At 33.6% G+C, this 22,916-nt stretch overlaps 1 protein-coding gene across 5 annotated transcripts in view; it reads right to left on the bottom strand.

Moving 5' to 3' along the window:
• PPFIA2 (PTPRF interacting protein alpha 2) overlaps positions 1-22,916 on the bottom strand; it is a gene marked incomplete at both ends in the record, with an annotated part of 310,363 nt that overhangs the window by 105,786 nt on the left and 181,661 nt on the right. For all 5 annotated transcript variants that reach the window (XM_084305872.1, XM_084305871.1, XM_084305870.1 and 2 more), the window contains 2 exons: positions 2,832-2,996; positions 12,081-12,182. In XM_084305872.1, coding sequence (XP_084161998.1) covers positions 2,832-2,996; positions 12,081-12,182 — 267 coding nt within the window. The remainder of the gene's footprint in view (positions 1-2,831; positions 2,997-12,080; positions 12,183-22,916) is intronic.

Raw genomic sequence — 22,916 nt, forward strand, 5'->3', positions numbered from 1 at the left:
TTGGGGTGGAGAAAGCAGTTTAGAAGAAAAGATTTATGTATTGTGGTGAACAGCAAGATGAACGACTATGTCCTTGTGAAAAAGGCCGGAAGCACCTGGGATTACTTCACCAAAAGTTAAGTCAGTGGGTCAAGGGTTTTGTTTATATCTCTCTACTCAGGACTTTAGATACTGCAGCTGGAATACTTTGTCTAGTTTGGGGCTTTACAGTACAAGAAAGACACTGACGGACTGGAGTGAGTTTACTGGAAGCCCACCAAGCTGGTCAGGGGCTGGAGCACATGGCGTATGAAGAGAGGCTGGGTCATTTCAAACCTAAGAAAGGAAGGTTCGTGGGAGACTTTACTGCTGTCAACAGCTAGCTAACAGAAAGCTGTGAAGAAAAAGACAGCTTCTTCTTGGAGATGCACAGTGATAGAGCAAGAGGCAGCAGGTGCAAGACTCAGCAATAGAAATTTCAACTAGATGTTGTAGAAAAAGAAATTACAGTTAGGGTAATGAAACATTGGAACTATAATCATAAAGGTTTATTAGCCAATTTGGGTGTCTGCAGTCTTTTTCACTTCCATTATTTTTGAATAAAAATCCCACTAATTGCAACGATAAATGTAATGTGGTAGCATTCTAACATCGCGTATCTGTATGGTATATAAAACATTTGTGTTCTATTCCTTTTAGTGAGAATTACTATAACATGAACACATAATTTTATACAGGATTTGTACCTGAAAATAATGTGTACTAGGTTTATAACAGGTTATTCTAATAGCATTTACTAAACTGCTTCCTTGAATAACCTTGGAATGTTTTATAATAAAATCGGATTCATTATTTCACAAGAAAAATGGTTCAAAGCACAGGTGAATAACACATAGAAAGAAGTCATTTTGGCCAATCAATTTAACAACTTTTCTATTGTAACAAACCTCATGTTAATATCACTGCAGATATCTGATTTTTCTACACTGACCATTATCATTACCACTGGGAAGAGACACAGTAGATACATAAAATGTGTACCCGTGTCAGTCCAAAAATTTTAAATGAATACAGATTCAAATCTGTTATATTAACTTAAAAAAAATAATAATTTAGGAATACAGGCCAAAATATTATATTTGGCTTCAGTCTAAGTCTGTATCTAATCTAATTGATACATAAAATAAACTGCATAGTAAAATAAAACCTAAACATTCACAAAAATATATATAATAAATAAATAATTGCTGAATAATCAGAATATATTTAAAATTTATTTCTTATTATTCCTCATATATTTCCAACATGGTGTCATAAAGTACAAAGCAGGAGAACTCTTTATAGTTTTATGAACGTCTAAAGTGTTGGATAAAAATCAAGGCTCAGACCACAAACCTTATAAATCCTCTAAAGATTTTTCTTAATAATACAGAATTTTGTAAGTCTTGACGATGGCCCAAAACTTATTAAAACTAATTGTTAACAGCAGCTAGAAGTCACTATATTCCTTTTTCTAAATTTCCTTTAAATATGCTTTCACAATACGTAACTGAATAGAACATATACCTTAAGAGACCAACATAATAATTTTAATATATAACCTAATATACAAAATAATTTTGGAGTTGGCATAAGTTACTTAAATTAATTTAATTCTGAACCTGACACTTAAACCCTGAATGACTCATAACCCATGTTTCACTCTTTAGCTAGCAGTGAAGAATAAATGCTACTATATGACTACAGCTACTCTTTTCATAAAGCTGTTTTTAAAATAATAGTTCCTTAAATATTGTCAACCTTCTTCAAATATTTCTAAATAAAAAGTTAATTTTATTACTGTGAGGCCAATAAACTGGCTCTATACAACAGAACTCAACCATGCAGTCAACAGTTCCAGATGCTGTGCTGCACAAGAGGACTCCACTGCTTACTCAGCCTCCTCAGAGAAGCAACTCAGATGCAGTTCTGAGCCCAGAGAAGTCAGCCAAGACAGGCTCTACAAGGAACTAGGTTCCTTGCTTGTGAACAATGCTCCCTGCATGTGCAGTTTTGAGGCTTTTAAAATGCTTTTCAAAATGCTTCAAATGAATCATAATTCAGATGCATCATTTTCTGAGTATATTGTTTCTAGACTTGAATTAGATTTTGTAATTCATATAAAGAAATACGCAAGGTGATACCTCAGAATTACATGAAGTTTTATTCACACAAAAGTCTTTCCAATACAAAACACATACAGAATACAGTGGAAAGACTCCCTTTAATAATATGACTAGGCAGTTAACATCATGAATGATTTTTAATCTCGATTCTGCAAGCTCTCCATTAACTTTGATAATGAAGGATCTACTACTCATTTCATACTACACTAATCTTAGAGAAAATGGTGTGCTTATGTAGTAAATGCTGTAAACATCTCTGAAACTTAGGTTTTCCTTCCAAAAAGTTTTAAGAGGAAAGCTCTTTTACGTACCTAGAAATGTCTCTTTCTGCCTCAGTTTGTGCTTTTAAAGTTTGAGAAGTCTACATTTTCTCATCAATAACTTTCTTGAAAACATATTAGAGACATAAATTCCATCATGGCATTTAATTCCTAAATAGGAGAAGTCTTTCTGGTAAGGGACAGATTTGCTTGTTTTGAAAAGTCAGTATTACTGACTACGAAAGACAGCTAAAGTGACCCAAATTGCAAGGTAACTATTGGTCACACATTCTTAAGGACTTCTTTGAACATGTATAAATGTTTCAAGTACAAGACATATACCAAGAAGGAAACACACAATAAGCATTATAAAGCACAGTATAGTAAGTCAAAGGGAGTATCTGATAACATTCTTTCCACACTGTACCTTTTCATCCAAAGCCTTGTGGTGCTCAAATAGTGATTTCAGAGCTTTGAGGACTTCAACTTCACTGGAAACTCCTGAAGGAGACTGTGCTTGCCGTTTCACCACTGTCATCCTCAGTGACCTTTCGTGTCTTGAGACAAGGCACTCCAAATGCTCCAGTAACAGCTATTGGATTTGATATAAAAGGTTATTAATTCTTATGCACTTAAATGCTATGGAAATTCTAACTACAAAGTGCATGATACCAAATGGCAATTTTCTTGGCCACCTCATTATGGGAGGGACTGTTGGAATTATTGCCAACATTTTATGATTCAAAATCAAATGAAATCAGATCAGTAGAAAAATAGAAAATCAACTCCTAATTTCATTTAAAACTCTATGAAAAGTAAACTCAACAAATCACTCAGCATAGAGTCACTATTTAACTAAGTAAAGTACATATTTACATTATTTGTCATTGTAATTGATAAGCATTAGCTATCAAATAACAATCAAAACCAGTCTAAAACATCATGCAAAAATATAAAAGCAGCTTATAATTATTTCACCCGAACTGTGATATCTTTAAATTGTACTGGAAGTTACTTAACTAAGTATGTAAAAGCAAAATGTATATTTCATTACATTTTTAAGATTATTTACTCTAACATGTCTTTATTGTCACTAACTTGTTCTAAAATGTTCATTGTGTCTGTTTATTACAAACATCAGGGAAGACAAAATGGTTCATGAACAGGGTATTTCAGGCTATTGTAAATAACCTGCAGAATAACCTGTAAATGACATATTGTAAAAACATATGATAATTGTTTGTCATTATTACTCTAAGTATGTTAAAAGAAATACTAAAATGACATCTTGGTGTACAGAAAATTCACCATTTATCTAGGCTTTCATATCTCTAACCCTACTGTTCTTACTATCTGAACATAGAAGATAATTGCTTAGCTGTAAGGCTGTAACAGGGTAGCTAAATTCATGAATCACAACACTTGATAAATGTATTGCAGTTACAACATACAATTATACCTAAACCATTGAACTGGAAATTTTAAAGTTACATAGATAATTGTTTATTATTGCTCCTTTGATGCTATTCTTAATATAGCTACTATTAGAAAAGAGTTATATTTTTCTGTCGTCTATAGCTATTCTCAGACACATAATGACCTTTATTGTTACATGAACTAATAGACACAAAAGGGTATAAACAGGGTATAATCACATTAGAATAGTTATATACAGCTATCAGACCAGGAACAATTCAGGTTTGATGTTATCTTTACTTCAAGCATGATTCCTGTATGTGGATTTGCACCTGCTTATAATTTTACAATAATTGCATTATCCACAAAAAATAGTGAATACATGTATGAATAATATTAATACACAAAGAATTGCAATGGATCCATGAAATTCAAGAAAGATGTGTGTTTTGTAACTTAGATTAGATCAGGACTGTTTCCAAACACAGAGTCCTTCTGTTCATAACAGAAATTAAATGCACATTTAACTGCTATCATAACAGAATTTTTGAATATGGTCTAAATTCATTACCTTTGTGATTTTTTTTTTCCCAGGCCACTTAGTTATCTAGGGGATAACTGAATAAAAGAAAGTCAATAGTTATCTAGGAGATAACAAAGGGAAAGAAAGACAATAGTTGATTACTAATTCTACAGCCTACTTTCTGTCCCATATCTTCAAAGAAAGATTTCTGAGGAAATTGGAAAAAAAAAAAAGGAAAATACTGAACCACAGTTAAACTTTCAGCACAGACAAGTAAGTCAGTCTGCAGTTGTCCACAGCTTAAACTGACACCCATTAAAACAATGCAGTATTCCATAATCTTGCTAACTAATTTTTGCCCTATCACGGAGCAAATTTATCATATTTGATGCTCTACTAACCTAAACAAATCATCCTGGACCAGAAGGGAGAATTCTTAGAGCCTGTATTCAAGTCTTCTTTAGAAGGAAAAATGAGAAAATTTGGTATAAGAGGGAAGAAAATTGATGGCAACACAGAATTCTTGACATGGAAAATAAAATAATTACAGAAGGAATTATGCATAAACTATAAAACAGAAAAATAAGGAACATGGGAAAAAGGAGCGATAAGGAAAAAGTAGTGTACATTTATCATCCCATTTTGAGCTGGGATAAACAGATGATCTTGACAGGGAACTTGAAGTCAGCATGGACAGAAGAAAGGTGGGAACCTTCTTAAGAGAAGGAAGAATGGAGACTGATGAAAGTGATGGGGACTAAGAAAATAAAGTTAAATATGATTTCCATGTATAAAAGAGACTGGAATGGTCTGGGGGTACAGGAAACTCAGAATTTCTTATGGGGTGAATGTGGAGGAGTTTACTGTGTGGGATGAACAGCACAGCACCATAGCCCTTTGTACAGCAGCACATAAAATATTTAACTTTAGGCTAAGTTACTATCATGTTAAAAACTTGTAATACATAAAATTAAATCAAACCAAAGCCATCCACTTAATATACAGAAAAGTTAATTTTGTCCTTAACTGAGAATTACCATTTTAGAGGTGACAAATCCAAATATAAATGTCTGCACATATTTCATAGTTGTTAAATAAAACTTCAAGTGCAAAATATTGTGTTGCCTTTTTAACCTTAATATAGAAAGATGAGATGATGTCACAGGTAAGTGTCAAAACACTCATGCTGGATTACTGAACTACTTATGAACATTTCATGCTTTTTCTTACTGTTCTTATTCACTCTGGCCACTCAACTAGTAGTGGTTCATTTTTCTGGAAACCACCTCTGCAGTATTTTCTTTGCTGTCAGCCCTCAGAGTGCTCAAGAAGACATGCTGACACAGGTTTCTCGCTGATAGCAATTTATTATTTTTGCTTTACAACAAAAGTCAAGTCTATTTCTCCACAAAATCTGTGAGCACTGCTTAAAGCAAATCCACTTTAGCTGACCAGAGAGTATGACTAACCTGTGTTGCATTACTCCAAGCCATGCTGAAAGGGAACAACCAACCCAAGAGTTAGAACATCTGACAGCAAATCCTTGCTTCCTCCTCTGCTGAAATGATACTGCTATTTTATTCATTTTTGCTTCAACTACATGTACATAAAATGTGTGTGTATATATATAAAAATATATATATATTTAAAAAAGGTCTTCCCTACATTCCTGGGGATGGCACATGTAGCTACAGTTGCAGAAGTATGAAATGTTAGTTACTACATTGATGGGGAAAGAGACATATAAAAACACAAAACTGATATTGAAGAAAATAGTGTGTCTGAGCAATGTTAAAGTTAAGTGACTGAAGGAAATCAAAGTATCTGGCTGGAGGGGAGATGGGTGGGGATGGGATGGCAGGGGTTGTGTTGCAGACTTTCTCTGTTATATACATGTACCTCAATAATTACCATCCCATATATTTGTGAAGAACAAAACAAGATTTCACATCAAAATACTAATGTAAAAATATTGGTAATTTAAATTACAAACAATTTGTTTAGGTATTGTTGTATTTTGTATGTTGCAATTACACTCTGGCATTAACAAAGAACATGTGCTGCTGAGCATTTTCTGCTCCCCCACGCTGTGTCAAGCTGCTACAGTTGTCAGGCACTCACAGGGAGAGGCAGCTTGAAGAGAGAAGATGAAGATCAACAGCAGCAAGCAGGACAGAATCACCCACGCATAATATCCAGTCAATGCTATGCTTTTCTTGCTGGAAAGCATAAGCTTGACAGTAAATTATGAAACTGACAACTGATTTTTACTCTTATGCTGGGCAAATTTTAGGATTCTCAAGATGATGTGATGAAAATTTTACCTTAGCTAAATGTGGTGGAGGTTTCTAGAGCTCTGGACTCTTCCTGAGCACAAACAATGTTTAAAAATCATCATATAAAGACTGAAAAATGCTCTAGTGCATATTTTCTGAAGGAATGAAGCATATTTAAAATGATAATTAGAGCTAATAGAGATATCTACTAGAATACAGTTTACTGTATTTCTCAGATGGCTTACAAAGCATTGTAAAATGGAAATGCATAAGTAGATTTAACAATACAAGCTACATGTGCATAGGTTATCACCTGCCTATATTTTTATTTTACTTTTTTTGCAAAATAAAATAAAATAAATAAAATAAAAAGAGAAGGTAGTGGAGAGAAAATGAGAGGCATAAATAATGGAAGATAGGGAAAATAATAATATAGAAGAAAATAGATTTTCTTCTACAGAACTAAACTAAGACACACTTGGTTTAAGGGATTCCTTACAGGAATGGCGCAATGCACTAAGAGCCCAATGGTCTTTCAAGGTCTACTTACTAATCAGTACAGTCAAAACTGAATTTCCTTTCAGTCTGTATTTAGAATGCTCATTGTTTGGTGACACTCCAACTCTTGTGCAAGCAAAGAAAAGTAAAATAAACAGATACGGGGTTGCAGATTATCTTTAAAACCAGTCATTAAGCCAGTAATTTTCCTCAGCATTGTTCAATAGTGCTGGAAACCAATTTGCTCCCAAGGTTAGCTGGGGTGATATCAAATAGCTTTACTGGTAAACTGCTGGTGAAAAATCTTACTTTGAAAAAACAAAGTTACAGCCTAGCTGCAGCTTATGTCCTACATTTGTATTTCTTTAAATAAGATACTGGCAACCTGAAACCTAATGGAAACACACATATGTGAAATAAAAGAATGAAAGAAAATGTAATAATCAGGATAATGATACAAAATATGGAAATGAAGAAAGGTTCTGTTATGAAAATAAGGAATAGCAATATAATGACTATTTGTTTGAACAGTTGATACTACTTGTTGTTACACAGTGTCTGGAAATACAGGTGTTGAATTACTATCTATTAAGTAGCTATTGTCACCCTGTTTTCTGTGATACAAGCTCTAATTTTGGAAGAAGAAATGTAGGGGCATAGGAGAGAGATCATAATATTGATGAAAAAATAATGACTTTTGCCATCATTTGCATTAGGGAAATAATGTTTTTGCCTTTACAGAATCTTAGGAAACAATTATACTTATTTTCATGCTTTCAGACTGTAAGAACTTGCATTATCTTGTTTAAAAAAGACAGTGTCTGTTTTAGTATCAGCAACTATTAAACTAATGTAAGTAAAGGGATCTCTAAGAAAATCGATTAAATAAAGGATTTAAACCCTTCATTTAAAATATATTCTTAGAGTTTTACAACACAACACAAGGACAATTTAACCATATAATGGAGGGCAAAATTCTGATCTATGGCTACTATGAGATGGCAGTGACTAACAGAAGATGTTGCAGAAATCATTCATTAAGGAAGTGAGACAATAAAGTTGAACCTAAACCAGTGATGTTTACTTCAAGTGCTTCATCTCCTGAGGTATTGAGTAAAAGAAACGTAACAACTAACCTTTGTTAGTATTTCATTCATGAGCATAGGTTTATTTTTTCTTGTTTCTAAGAAGACTTGAAATACAATATTTCTGAATAGTTTGAGTAACATTTTATACCATATACAAAAATTATATATATATATATTTAAAGATAAAAATCAGATTAATCCATATCAGTATGTTAATAGATTTTTGTTTCAGTTGCCCAACCAAAACCCAGTTTTCCTCATAACCATATTCTGATTAAAAAAGTTAATCCTACAAACTTTTTCTACTTTTGAAGAATACAGACTGAGACAAAAATAAATTTCAACTTTAATTTAAATTTAGCATAGCCAAATTAGTCTTATTTTATAAGTTTGTGCCAAAGTACAAAGTACAAAGACATCAGTCTTACGTGATTGCTAGCTAGACAACATCAATAGAAATAGCTAACATTTTCTATTAAGATATTTTTGTATATGTTTTCAAAGTCACATGCAATGCTTTTAGAGAGAAACTGTTTGTCTTCCTGTCAGCAATACGACACCAATCAATACATATACATATGCTCTTGCATTTTTTATTTTGCCTTATGTACTGACAGATTAAGTTGTCAGCTAAGTTCTTGACATGAAAATATTTCTACCATAATATGTGAGAAGTTAATTATTGTAGGCAGTAAAACTACATATTTAAAAGCAAAAGATCACTAGGGAGCTTTGTTTAAGAATATTGCTTAAAGGATTGAGTAGGAATACAACTAAAGACTGGGGTAAGATTTAAACGATGGTCTTGTAGCTGAGACCTAGAGTTTATGGGTCGCAAAGAATGTTATGCCAGTGTGTTCTCTCTCTAATGCATTTCACTGTCAAGGTCTGACACTGCAGCTTGTCATAAAATAGCAAATCAGGTCTTGAAGCTTTTTTTGTGGAGACTGGCAAAAACTGTATGAGGGTGTTACCACAAAATAAAGAAACACATGGGTGTGGGTCTAGAATAAAGTAAAAAACAAAAACAAAAACAAACAAACAAACAAAACTATTAGCAAAGCTTAAATGGAAGTGTAAAAGGGTGCTAGAAGGCAAGAAGTGACTGGGAGTGTGTACTGAGAATCTGACAGATTTGCCACTTTAATTTCTTCTTGCTGATCTCCAGTAGATGCTATCTTTACAGGGAGGTAAAAGGTTGGATTAAAAAGTTTCAAAACAGGAACATGAGCATTTAGAACTGAGCTTCTTTATTTAAGAATAAAGGAAGTGATACCTGGGAAAAAAGTAGTTGTACTGGGTAGTGCTGCTATGTGTCCTTAGGGGCAGGTAAACCTTACTATCGTAGCTGAGCTAAAGCTGGGTTAGGTGTGAACAGTAGTGGTATGGATAGAAAGAAGAATTACCTGGACTCACTTTAGCCATCAGAAAAGACATTTTTTTCATTCCAAAAGTCTTCTAAATATTATTACTTTAATAAGAATCTTTATTTTAATAACAGGAAAAAATGGAACAGCTTTTTCTGACAGACTATTATTGTTGTTTTGCATTAATAACAGCATAAATCTCAGCTTAAAAAGTGCTTCATTATGGACAATGATTTGTCAATGAATGTTGGAAATCTCATCACTAGTACGTCATTGAGATGATTGTATTCTGAAGACAACAGCTTTGTGCCTAAAATGTTGGTCTTTTCCTATAAACAAAGTGTATGGGAGCCTACAGAAAACAACATGACTATTACAGCAGACTCTGGCGACTAACTTAGTATATGACAGCCTGGCAAGAATATATACACATGACACAATAGTGTCATAATTTGTTAATGAAAATGTTGGAGGACAGGCTAAGGCATCATCTCTGACTTTTTTCTCTCTCCTTCTCTGTTAATTCTTTGTCTATATCTTCCCCTCTTGTTTACAAAATGCATTTAAATGCATTTTCTACATTTCCTGCATATTTTTGTATACTAAATCTTTTCATCTCCAATGCCTAGATTTGTCCTCACTCTCAAGAAAAAACAGTAGATTTTATTAATTTAAACTGTAAGGACTTCTGGCAAGATCATCACACTCTAACTCTCATTAATTAGTATTAAATGCTCACAAAAAATCTCTTACCTTGTACTTTATATAGAATAAGAAGCATAAGATAGGACAATATATAATTTTCTTGGTTTGCAAAGGAAGTGTAATGACAGAGCACGATCTGACTTGTAGCTGACTCGGTTTGACCACTGGGCTTTTTTTTTTTTTTTTTTTTTTTTCCTACTCTGAGCTGCTTATTATATCAGACACACAATAGGTATTGGTACACTGCATTTTTAATATACCATACTTGGAGTTCAATTGGCTTTGTAGAGAAATGGAAAAGGATTTGTGCTACGCAGTTTTGTCTACATTCTTATGAAGAACATATGACATCTGAGAATATGTCATTGCAAATTTGTTTATTTTTCTAGTTTGTGCTAGAAATTAACACGAGTTATTGTTTATTCTATATAAATGGTTTTCTAAATTGACTTTCTTAGTTTTCTTCCAAACACTAAAAACAGGCAATACATGTAGCAGTTAATGATAATTTAAGCAGCTTTAGAAATACTTCAGATTTGTAGTTGAGATGGCTTGCTAAACCTAAAGAATACACTACAATTCCTATATTTTTCTCTATTCATTAATTCTGTTTTTGTGGGAGCTACATGTATTTTGGTCTGTTTAGATTGTATAAAAATCATGGGAGAAAAAGTAGGCTTTATCTATTTTTCCCATCACATTTTCCAATCTCAACACATCTATGACTTTTGTACTTAAAAGTGATCATCTTTTCTTGCTCCTCTGAGCTGGTAGATGAAGCAGCTTTCTCTTTGTAGAAATCTGTATCACCTGCCTTTGGATTTCTGAAGTCTATAGCACTATGGTGCTACATCTGGGCAGTAAAAAGCAGTGAGAAATATCCTCTCTCAGTTCTTTTGTCAAGCACTTTGTTAGTTATCCTTCAGAATGCAAATCAGCTAACCAAGGAAATATGTTATTTGCAATGCCAAAGTGCTATTAGTTTAGTGAAAGGATGAACGCAGGAAGTTACTAAGATCATAGAAGAATGGAATATGCATGTGAGAAAATATCTTTGGTGTTCAACCTCTGAGATCTATTCCGTATGCCTATTTCCAGTATGACTCCTGCTTGATCTGGCCATCTCTTTCCTCAAGCCATTTTACACACTTTTACATTTGTACCATCTTGTAGACACTAGAAAGCATTATCATGGATTCTTGATTACAGACAGAATAATATATTTTGATTGAAGTAGAATATAGCAAATTTAAGGGTGAAATCTTGTCCTCTCTCTATGGCAAATGACATTCACTTCAAGGATCACAATGGCTGCATGTAGGCTAAACAACATTTATCACTATGATACACATGGCAGCCTTCACCTCATCCTTATTCAGATCAAATCCAAGGCACAAGGGAAAGCTGGGTCTGCCATACATCTGTATTTTGCCTTGATAAGAGATGAGGGTGCATGCAGGCTACTTTTGCAGGGCCAGTGGCTTGGAAAGCTTTGCGAGTCCCTTGTTACAGAAAACATGAAAACTGAACGTACTTACCTCATTATACACAAAATCTGTTTGTCGTTTAGTTTGTTATTAATATATTTTGCTAAAACACAGTCATTTCCTGCAGAACTGTAGTATTGTAGACATGTACTATTACTTAGATTCTGATAAATCTCGTACTAATTGAAAGATATCTGCAAGGAAGGCAAGGAATTTTATCTTCTTTTTTACACAAATGATGATCTAAATTTATATGTAAGTATATTCCTCCTGCTTTACACATACATGATATCAAGAAAGTCTGCTGTGTACTTACTCTTGTGTTGTTTCTTTCAGCTTTCAGTTCTGAAATCTCCTCCTCCTTTTCAAGCAGCTGTTCCCTACATGCGTTTAACTCTTTTGTCAGTGCAGCAAATTCCTATGAAATAAAGTTAAATATGAAGTTAAGTTTAAACCCCAAAATCATTAAATATATATGCTTTCTAGAGTTTTAGGATTTATATAATATTTACAAATCATCAATACAAACTAAAATAGCATCTATAAACATCAACACTTACCCAAAGCTTTTAAAATTATGCATTTTTCATTGAAAGACTAATAAATCTAATAAAAAGCACCTATGCAAAATACTAGCATAAGTTTAGAAATAAAAGAAGGTCTGAGATGACGACAACATTCCCCAAACATAACATACCAGAACTACAGCACAAAGAAAACAAAATTGGCCTATTTTATAACAAGAGAGACACCACATAATGAGCTTCAACTCAATGTATCCACATATGTATCTGTGAAATATTCCTATTTCACAGAATCACAGAATTTCTAGGTTGGAAGAGACCTCAAGATCATCGAGTCCAACCTTTGACCTAACACTAACAGTCCCCACTAAACCATATCCCTAAGCTCTACATCTAAATGTCTTTTAAAGACTTCCAGGGATGGTGACTCCACCACTTCCCTGGGCAGCCTGTTCCAAGGTCTTGATTTTAATATTGCTGTTACTCTTCAAATATATACTTAAATTTTACCTATACAAATGGCAGTCAGAGATTTGCCATTAATTTCAATAAGGAAAAGGTTTCATTTTGTCTACTTTTGACAAGCCCAACATATACTAAATGGTAGTGGCTGATTTACCCATTGTACCAAAAAGATTCTACATCTCATGGAAGTAGTGAAACAAAGAATGAAAAGCCTTTGTAATATGGCCAGAAAAAATCATGTACCAGAAAAAAATAGGTCTCTTGATGAACAGCACTGCTGCTTAACAAAAGTATAAACATATTTTTAAATATTAAGTAAATTAATTGAGTTTGACAAAAATAGTAGCACTTAAAAGCACCCATAAACAGCTAGGATTAAATTGCAGTTATTCCTAACTCCCTGAAAAGAATGCAGTTTAAGAAAAAAAACATATCCAGGTGGTTTATCTCATCAGCCAGTAGGATAAAGCTGAGACTAAATCTATTTAAGACAAAAGCTGGCAATGATCTCTAAAGAACTTGGTCTGCTCTCTCCCTTCAAGTTGTGGAAAGCAGCTTTTATTCAAACGAAAGGGTTTTTCAACAGGTTGGTAGGTATTCTTAGGCTTATTCCGCTTTAAACTAACATAAATAGTTAATGATATATACTATTATTGATAATAAGATCGATATTATCAATAACATATTGATATATTATCAATATATAACTTTTTTTTTTTTCTTTTTTTTTTTTTCCCCCTTTTTTCAGCAGCTAAACTTTAATTTACTTTAAGCCTCTGTGCAGATTGCATACCAGTAAGGAAAGTGTTGTTCTCATATTCTCAGTGGATTTTGTCTTAGAGATTAGCTGTTGATCACATGAACTTGTGCCATACCTCCTAATCCGTATTTTGATCTTACACCCTAGTTGTCAAAATCTTTGTAAGATATGCAGTATACAATATATGATGTAAGGGTCCTTAAGTCAGCTTTGTAAACTGGATTTAAAACTTTCAAATTTTCAAAAGTATTGTTAAAACTTGTGCCTTTAGATCTTACTTTAGCACTGTCATGCTGTCTAGTTTTGCTTAAACTCTTGTATTTAAGGTTGTTAATTAATGTCACATACCAAATGAAATATCATATTTAATAGTAACCCAATAATTTAAGGTCAGATTTAATTGGAATTTTGAAGCAGGAAAACACATATGCACATATTATTTCTTTAACTTCTCTTAACATGAACTTTATAGTGTTTATGGTAGGTAAATCTATGTTGCTAGTACTGCTAATATAGGCACTATGACAACATTTTTATCTACTATTTTTCATTTCTTTGTTTTGTTTTAGTTGAAATTTAAATAGACCTTTGGTATATACTTGAGTATCTGAATGGGTAAGAGGTAGTGAAAAGGATAGAAAGTATCATCTTGTAACTTATGATTCCAGTTACTAACTGCCGTAAGGCAAAGCAGTCTGCTAACGTTCTTTTGCTTCCAAAGAGAGAAAGATATGGGTTTATAAAATTGCACATTCTTTGCTCTGCCGGGCCAAGCCTGCTACCACCAGTATGATCTTTCATGCTTATGTCAATATAATCGGAAATAAATAGACATTTGAATTTCTACTACTTTGTTGAACGTCATAAATAGTATTCTTTGTGAATTTTTCTTTTGACATCAGCTTAAGCTTTCCCTTGTTTGAAAACAAACCATTAGTCACAATTCTGCTCCTAGAGTCCCATACTTAACAGTGTCCTCTCAGTCTCCAAACATTTTCAGCTTATAACCCTAATGGTTATTAAGCGCCAGTTTGTCTGGGCTACGTGTATCTAGTATCTTAGACCTCTTTACTTAGTCACTGACACAGCTCCTTCAAACATTTTAATTATTCAGTTGCTGTTATCTTCTGAAATTCCTCTGTTGTTGACATATTTGCAGCAACAGTATTTACAAGAACGAGTCACTTTGTCATACCTCTGGAGCTCAAGTGGCCATATCTCTTCATCTGAGATACAAGTGACTGTTAACAAGTCAAGAGCTTTGACTTCTCTGAATTGAATGATGATAGAAAGACAATTATTTTTCTTTTTGTTTGTATTGTAAGTCTTTTGCATGGAAAGTCTCAAAGTAAAATTGAGTTTGCCCTAGAGCTTCTTTTTCTGTCACGTCTGCTTTGACAAATTAACAGCTATGATAAGAGCTCATAAAAACTTGCTTTTCAATTCATGCTTCCAATATTACAAGTGAAACTCATTTTAAGTATGCCCTTTCACTCCAAGGTATCCCTGAGATATGAAACTGTAATGCTCCAGAGAAGATGTTTCTTCCACAGGTTAGATGAAAAGCAAAACATATTTTTATCTTGTTATGTAATAAATAACATGCGATGATAACAACCTCTGCTCTTGCAATTCCCCCTGTATAAACAGAGATCAGGGGAATACTGTCATCTGGAATTATTGTTTGCAGCAGAAATCTTGCATGGTCAGACATACTTTGTGAGCCCTGAAGGTAGTATCTGTGGCATAACTAATATGACTTGACAGGCACAACTGCACTCTTAAAGCTTATGTACAAGTTGTTTGGATATAAAGCTAATTAAGAAATAAAGAGAATCAAAGCCATGAAAATTATTTAGTTGATTTCATTGTTCTTATACTACAAAATGATATCAGGACACTTTTTTTTTTTTTGTCATGATAAACAACAGAAAAATAAATATAATCTTGGGACCTATTTGGCCTGTTGTTTCCCTTTTTGTCTTGGGCTGTAACACTCAGTCTAACTGGCAAATAGCTGACTCAAAACGACAGTTCTTCACTTATCCCATGTGTATCTTTGAAGAGACAGCAGAAGCCTTGAAAACCAATGCAACAGAAATCTGTGACCACTGAAAGGACCATTTGGTATTACAATCCAAGAGTCAAGGACATCCCCTGGTGAAGCAGCTGAGATACAGTCAGTGCTCAAGGGTGCCCAGGAGAGTGGGAGGCCACTGGGACAGCCAGGCTGTCAATGCTGCCAGATGTGCTGGCAGCAGGACTGTGCAGAGGAGGCATACCACAGCTTCCTTATTGTCAAATCTCTACCACTAGGGACTAGCTTAATAAATGCTTTCTTTGCTTATTGTTCCCAGGAAAGCTCTGCAAGGCTCATTTTGCGTGACCAAATGAACAGAAAACCTATACAACTAGCCTCCAAGGTAAGAGCATGCCATAGAAATGAGACCCTAGAGCTGCAACGCTTTACTGGTCAGCCTGTGAGTATAGTACAGTATGGAGTGAGTTGAACCCAAATGAAAAAGGCAAACAGCCTCTCATCATACACACACCCACATCCTTAACGAAAGAATGGAGAAATTTGAAAAAATTTGTAAGACAAAGAAAAAAAAATCAATTTCAAAGTCACTGGGGAGATTCAGCTTAAAAACTCCTCTGGAACTTCCAGTTTTGAAACATGGTTCATTTCAGGAATGAATAAACTAATCTCTGCATGGATAAATAATGGCTAGGGTTTACCATTTTTATTTTATATTCAACACTATCTACACAGACAGATTTGCCTTCCCACTAATTTGGATGTTTGTCATTTAACATGAGAAATGACTATCTACTACAATTCCCTGGGAGCTTTAACCTTTCATTTGTTGTATTTTCATCCACTTCAGTTTTCTAAAATTGTACCTTCTTTCTTTTCCTATTCTTTCATTGGAAATATTGCTAAAAATACTTAATGCTGTTTAACCAAGGATTTATTTTAGCAACTTTGCCACTACTAACACAGAAATTTTGACCTTTTTGACAGCTATTAGCAAGACAAAACACTTCAAAGTTCTGGATGAGAGTCTCCTTTTTTCTTACTACAGAAGAGCCATAATAATAGTCCTTCATTCTAGATTAGGTTGAATAAAAGATTTCAATATTTAGGTTTAATATCACAAGTTTTGTGTCAATCTTCTGAAATGTTTAACGTTACATTTACACTCAAAATAAGGGGGTTAGATTAGAAAACTCAAACTCTAAATCCTGCAATACCGTACCTTGAAACACTGTATTATAACAATATCCAGGTAAAAACATGACATATGTTTTGGATTTCAGGATGAAAATTTTGGTCTCTTCATGCATAACAATGAATCTCTAATTTGAACTGAGAGTTACTTTGGTTAATTTGTGCCAAGGGTTCAGATAGGGAGGGTGTGGTCTTATTGACTCTTACTTATCCACTAAATATGTTTCAAACTACCCAGGCATTACTGATGCTCGTTTGGCTTATTTAGTGGACTGCATGATATCAAGCTTCTGAAAACTATGATTAAATGTGACAATGTGAGAGTTCATTAATTCACAGAGAAAAATGAAGAGGAGGAGATTTCTTTTACATAAGAGAGAAAACTAACTCAGTAACACAGTGGACTTGTGACCCCACGTTTTTTTTTTTTTTTTTCTTTTTTCCGTTTTCAGAACTCTGGGCATGGATTGAAATTATGAAGTATGCAGACACTTACACACACATAAGTACACAGTCAATGCTTCTTGGAAGAAAGAAAAGAAAAAAAAAAAACACAAAAAACACTTTTTAGAGGCTTGGAGCCAATGTTATCTACAAGAATAAATGATATCAATACCTTTATTGAACAGAAAATGGGACAAGTGAAGAGCTGTTATATAGCTTTCCATCATGACAGAACTCATCCTTTAAATGCTCTGTTGAAGTTATATTGTATTTTGAACTAAAGTTTACAAATATATATATTTTTTTATTCAACCATTCCTTTCTCCGTAGAAGAGTGTAGACTCTCTGTGGATGGCCTACTATTATGAATGGAGTAGTTACTTGAAAGACTCTGGTCCCATATTAAAACAGAAGTAAATGGATTTTCTAAACAATAACAAAATGCTCCAAATTCTCTTTCAATGCCTAAAAATGTAAACACTTATTTTGCTTCTAGAAAACACCAGAAAGAATAATAAGGGAGAACTAAGAATTTTACCACATTAAATGCACATCTCATTAAGGCCCTTTAACATATTAAATGAGTTCAGTTATTTAAATATACTATATATATATATATATATATTCAGTTATTTATATTTCGGTTTAGCTTTATAGCACGCATAACCTGACTTTTTTCTATAAATGTCATCTAATTTCAACAGTTGTATTATATCATTTTCATGATTTTTAGTAGCACAAGTAACCCTCAAATTTTCAAAATTATATTTTAAAAGTCAACCAAAAAGAAACATTAATTGTTACTTGTTAATATATTAGTCAAAATGCCAGTATTTCTAGATATAGTTATAGATAAAAGGAAGAATATAGAACTGCTAGGACTTGTGGTGTATTCTGCCTGATTTTTCTGCCTAATTTTCCTGTTGCATTCCTAGAGATTCAAGAAGTGAAAGTGAATCTCCCCAGCAGCATGAGCATTATGGCTATGCCTCAATTTATTGCAATGATTTTCTTTCTCAGGATTACTTCAGGAATAAATACGACATTTTACATAGGAGACATGAGCACAAATTTGCCATTATAGAGTCCACTTGAATCTAGGTCTATAATAATAATATGAAGGTAATTCATGTTTTTAGAATCACTGAAAATTAGTACAGCCACAAGTAATGACCCGAGTCTAACATTCTCATCAGGACCAAAAAGCTGAACACAAGCCTGTGTTCCATTATTTCCCAATCAGAATTAGCCTGAAAATTTCTAATTTAGAAACCTGATTTTCATTCAATACCAGGTAAAAAGTGTTCTGTTGATACTCTTATTTTTTTTTGTCAGTCAGTTGCTCTTTATTGGAAACCTGCTGAGTGAGGTACGCAATCTATTGTTTTAATATTTTTTCCCACTCTCTCTATTTTAAAATAATTTAGAATTGGTGTTCTGCATTATCTCTCTATATATATCGATCACTAACATATATATTGACGCTTCCTGAAGAATACCAATAGGTAGTGCTCTATCAAAACAAAGCTAGGTTACACAGTTACAGTAATAGTAGAGCTAGGAAAAAAGGGCATGATACAATCAACAACTGTTTTTTAATTTGTTACAAGAAGTATTCTTTGTTCTGTAAGAATTGTTAATTATGATAGTAGATATGAGTTCACAAGTCATATCAAACACAAGGCAGTAGATGATAATTCAATATTTCTTATTTGTTATCCTTAGTATCAAGCTATAAAGCTTGAGGCTTCAAAGGACTTTAAAGTCTCCATCCATAAGAATTCAATGTTAAAATTTATAAAAATATAATGTACTTTTAAATACTTTTTTAGTTGTTATGATGTAGCAAATATAATTATATCAAACTAGAGTCTTCTCTCCTACTTATGAACAATAATGAAATTGAAGTCTTCTTTCTCTTCCCTAAAGCAATCAAATGGAAAAATTAAAGGTCTCTTATTTTGTAGTTTATGTTAACTAGATTGGTTCAATTTAGAATAGGTGAAGAACAACATACTCTAAAAACAGCAACAATTGTGTTTTAAGATCTTTGCTTCTTACTGATGGGAACACTGAGGAACAGAGGGTCTACAACCAAAATAAACAGTTCTTGGATTATTACTGAAATGTGGTGAGATGGGGAAAACAGCACTCATTTGTGAATACTATAAAGCATAATTTATAATTTAGGTGGGTGACTTTTAAACAGTTTGCAATATTATAGATAGTATAGGATGAAAATACAGACTGGATTACAATGTGCTTTAATTGTTGTATTTCAGAATCTTTGTCCCACAAATACTTATATCCACCCCTTTTAAAAGGACACAATTTGTGGATATAGTTATGCTGCAGACTAAATTAGAGTAAATTATTATTTTTCAAATGATATCTTTTAACATCAAAGATATTCACAAGAGTATGCCTTGATTGATTAAATATTGTACTGCAACAAAACTGATGACAATTTACCATTCCACAGTTAAAAATTGATTATCTATATAATAAAGAAAAAGAGCAAAATATGGTCTAAAACGACAGACTATAACTAATTTATAAAACAATTTCATAAAGGACTGAAGACAAAGGAAAGTGGGATTGACTTTATTCCAGTTGGTTAGCATATTTTTTCAGATATTTAAATATTAAATATAAAATTTGTGAAATAGTTACAAAGAAGCAGAATAAGCAAAGAATAAATTTCTGTACTGAATTACATGACTACTACCTCCCATTGCTGGCACAGTTTTATTTTATGCTCATAATCCAACAATTGGGATCTCCCGACATAATATGCAAATTATTGAAGTGCTTTACAGACTGTACAATGGCTTCAGCATATAAACACATACATACAACTCTCATTATAAGGCAGATTGAGGTCAGTATATGGCCCTAAGAAATAACCTAAAATAAATCCTGACAGAGAGAATATATGGAGGGTGACTGTAAAATGAAACACATACTTACCAGTAAACAGAATAGTCCATGTCCTACAATTCTGATAAGGAATCTACAGCTTATTTTGTTGCCAATTCCAGTTTACAAGTCTGGTTGATTTTTAGCATGCCTGATTTACATTTCAAACTCTCAACTTTCTTAGCTTTGACTTATTCCTCTGCACAGCATCTTGCATTCTTCCAGGCAAACTTGACAAAATATAGAGTGATCTTTACTTCTCCCTCATTTTGGGGAACACGCACTGTTCTGATACTTGTCTCCTTCCCTTCCTCCTCAGCAGTGTCTCTGGGTGAATCTTATCACTGATCACTAATTCAGCTATTAATAATAGGTCAACAAGTCTGCTATTCTGATTTAGAGCACATCCTTCCTTCCACAGCAAAATTGTATTTTTCCCTTTCATAGTACATTAAATAATTGACATTCAATCTTTTAATATTTTAGGTATGCTTAATAAAATAATAAAAATGTAACTTTATAAAATCAAGTGATTGGGGACAGACCACAGCCCCATTGCCTGTTCCCCTGTGATTCCATGGGGGGGACATAGACAAGGGTGGATGGGGGGAAGGTGTTTTTCATTTACTTTTAGTTTCTCACTGCTCTAGTCTGTTAGTAATAGGCAATAAATTCTTTTAATCTCCTTATGCTGAGTCTGTTTTGCCTGTGATGACAATTGGTGAGTGATCTCCCTGTCCTCATCTCAACCCTTGAGCCCATTTCATTGTATCTTCTCCCCCTTTCCCTTTGAGGTGGGGGAGAGAGAGAGTGGTCGTGGTGGAGCTCATCTGCCCAGCTGGGTAAAACCACCACATCTTGCCAGAAATACTCAAATATACATATGGTCACTTCATATAAATGAATATATATGAAACATACATAAAACAATATATGAACCAGACTAAAGTTTTGCTAACTTAGGTTACTCCACCTAATACTATTCATGTTTCTCTGTAAAATAGAAAATTCAAAAATGGGCAAACCCACATCTTATTTTGTTTTTAATTAGGCTTAATTAAAAATATGTATATTTTGACATAAGTATATGTCAAAGGCCTGAAATCTGAAAATTCCTGGAATCTGAAAACTCTTCTCCTCCTGCAGCTCCTATTGCTACCTAATCTTCACCCCTGTTCAACCTTCCTACCCCCTCCCTCTGCACCCACCCTTTCCGCTCACACATCAGGAACATTTGGGCTTGTTTGAAGTGTAACTGTCACTTTGAAAAGTCTGGAGATTTGCTGATCCAGATCTAACCCTCTAAATGAAAGCTACACTTCAAACAAGCCCGGTTGCCTTTGAGGTGCTGTAGAGCTACTGATCCTCTTTGAAGTTCATTATCTTACTACATCACTACCAATTCAGTACTACATCTGTCTTTTCTTACTACATTGTGTCTCCAGATAACTAAATAAACATAGATGATATCTTTCAGAACAGGGTATACATGACAACTTTGAGCTCTTCTGTTCAGAAAGCCTAAGTTTAGGATTACATCTATCACCACAAGATCTGAAAGAGTCATATGAAGGGGAGAGGAAATAAAAATTTACCCTTCTAAGGTTGTGTTTTAGTAAAATACATGCACTCTCACAAACACACATATACAAACGGCCTGCTAAGTCTTTTTCCAGATACATCTAAATATCATGACCCTTTATACTAGACTACAGTTTAGTCCTTGCTTATCACCCTTCCTCTGAAATCACAGTGGCTCAAGTGAGAAGAGAAAACATGATTTTAATGATACTTATCTTCACAAATCCCAGTGTATGTGCAACATAAACAAACCATATTTATGTTATGCCTCCCCTGTGAAACAGAATGCATACAGACATATTTTCTATCTGACCATAGATACATGTCTATCATTCACTGTATAGAAACACTTCACAAGCTCTCTTTTTGTATTTTACTGTATAATCAGTTATGATTTGTATTTTTGCAAGATGTGTTAATCCCTGAGGTTCAGAAATTAAAGCAAACAATCAAACATGCTAACATGTAAAAAAGCTGTATTTTAAAAACATGTTTTTTCCACCAAGCATTTACAGGATATTTCCATTAAAAAAAAAAAAAAAAAAAAAAAAAAAAAGACAAGTAAACATCCCAACAAAGTCAAACACCACAAATTTAACAGAAATGAAACACCTGTTTCAGATTATGCTTATAATTGCCAGCTAGGGTGAAATGCATTACTACTATAACCTCACAAATCTTCTCAAAGGTGTTTCTATAGCGATTCATAATGCAATATTGCTAAATGAGACAAGATCCTATCTTTCCTAAGTTGGATGTTTTTATTTTTCATGACAACCAAAATATACAACTACACAATGCAACTTTTGCCCTGGTACCCCTCTATTTGGAGCCTATGGGTGCAGAAAGCAATCTGAATTAGAGCTATTAAAATAATAATAATAATAAAAAATCTTATAAAAAATAAGTCAGTAGCTGCAACCTATTAATTCCTTGAGGCTTATTTATAATTGTGCAGCATATTGATTTAAAGGGCAAATTTTTATTGTAGCTGGGCAAAGAGCTACAGTTCAAGCCCAAGGGCAGGTCTCACCTGTCATTCTTTCCTCCATTTATAGCCAGGATGATTTATTCCAGTACCTTCACCAGCCTCATAGCAGCAGATGAAATAATACTGTTACAACATGCCACTGCTCACAAATGCAATCAGGAGTGTATCCCTGAAGTGTCCATGTTATAGGAACCTTATATTAATCTATGTGCTTGCTCTGAGAAACCAATAAGTAA

This window comes from Netta rufina (assembly GCF_964035555.1).
Source record: "Netta rufina genome assembly, chromosome: 1".
NCBI lineage: Eukaryota > Metazoa > Chordata > Aves > Anseriformes > Anatidae > Netta > Netta rufina.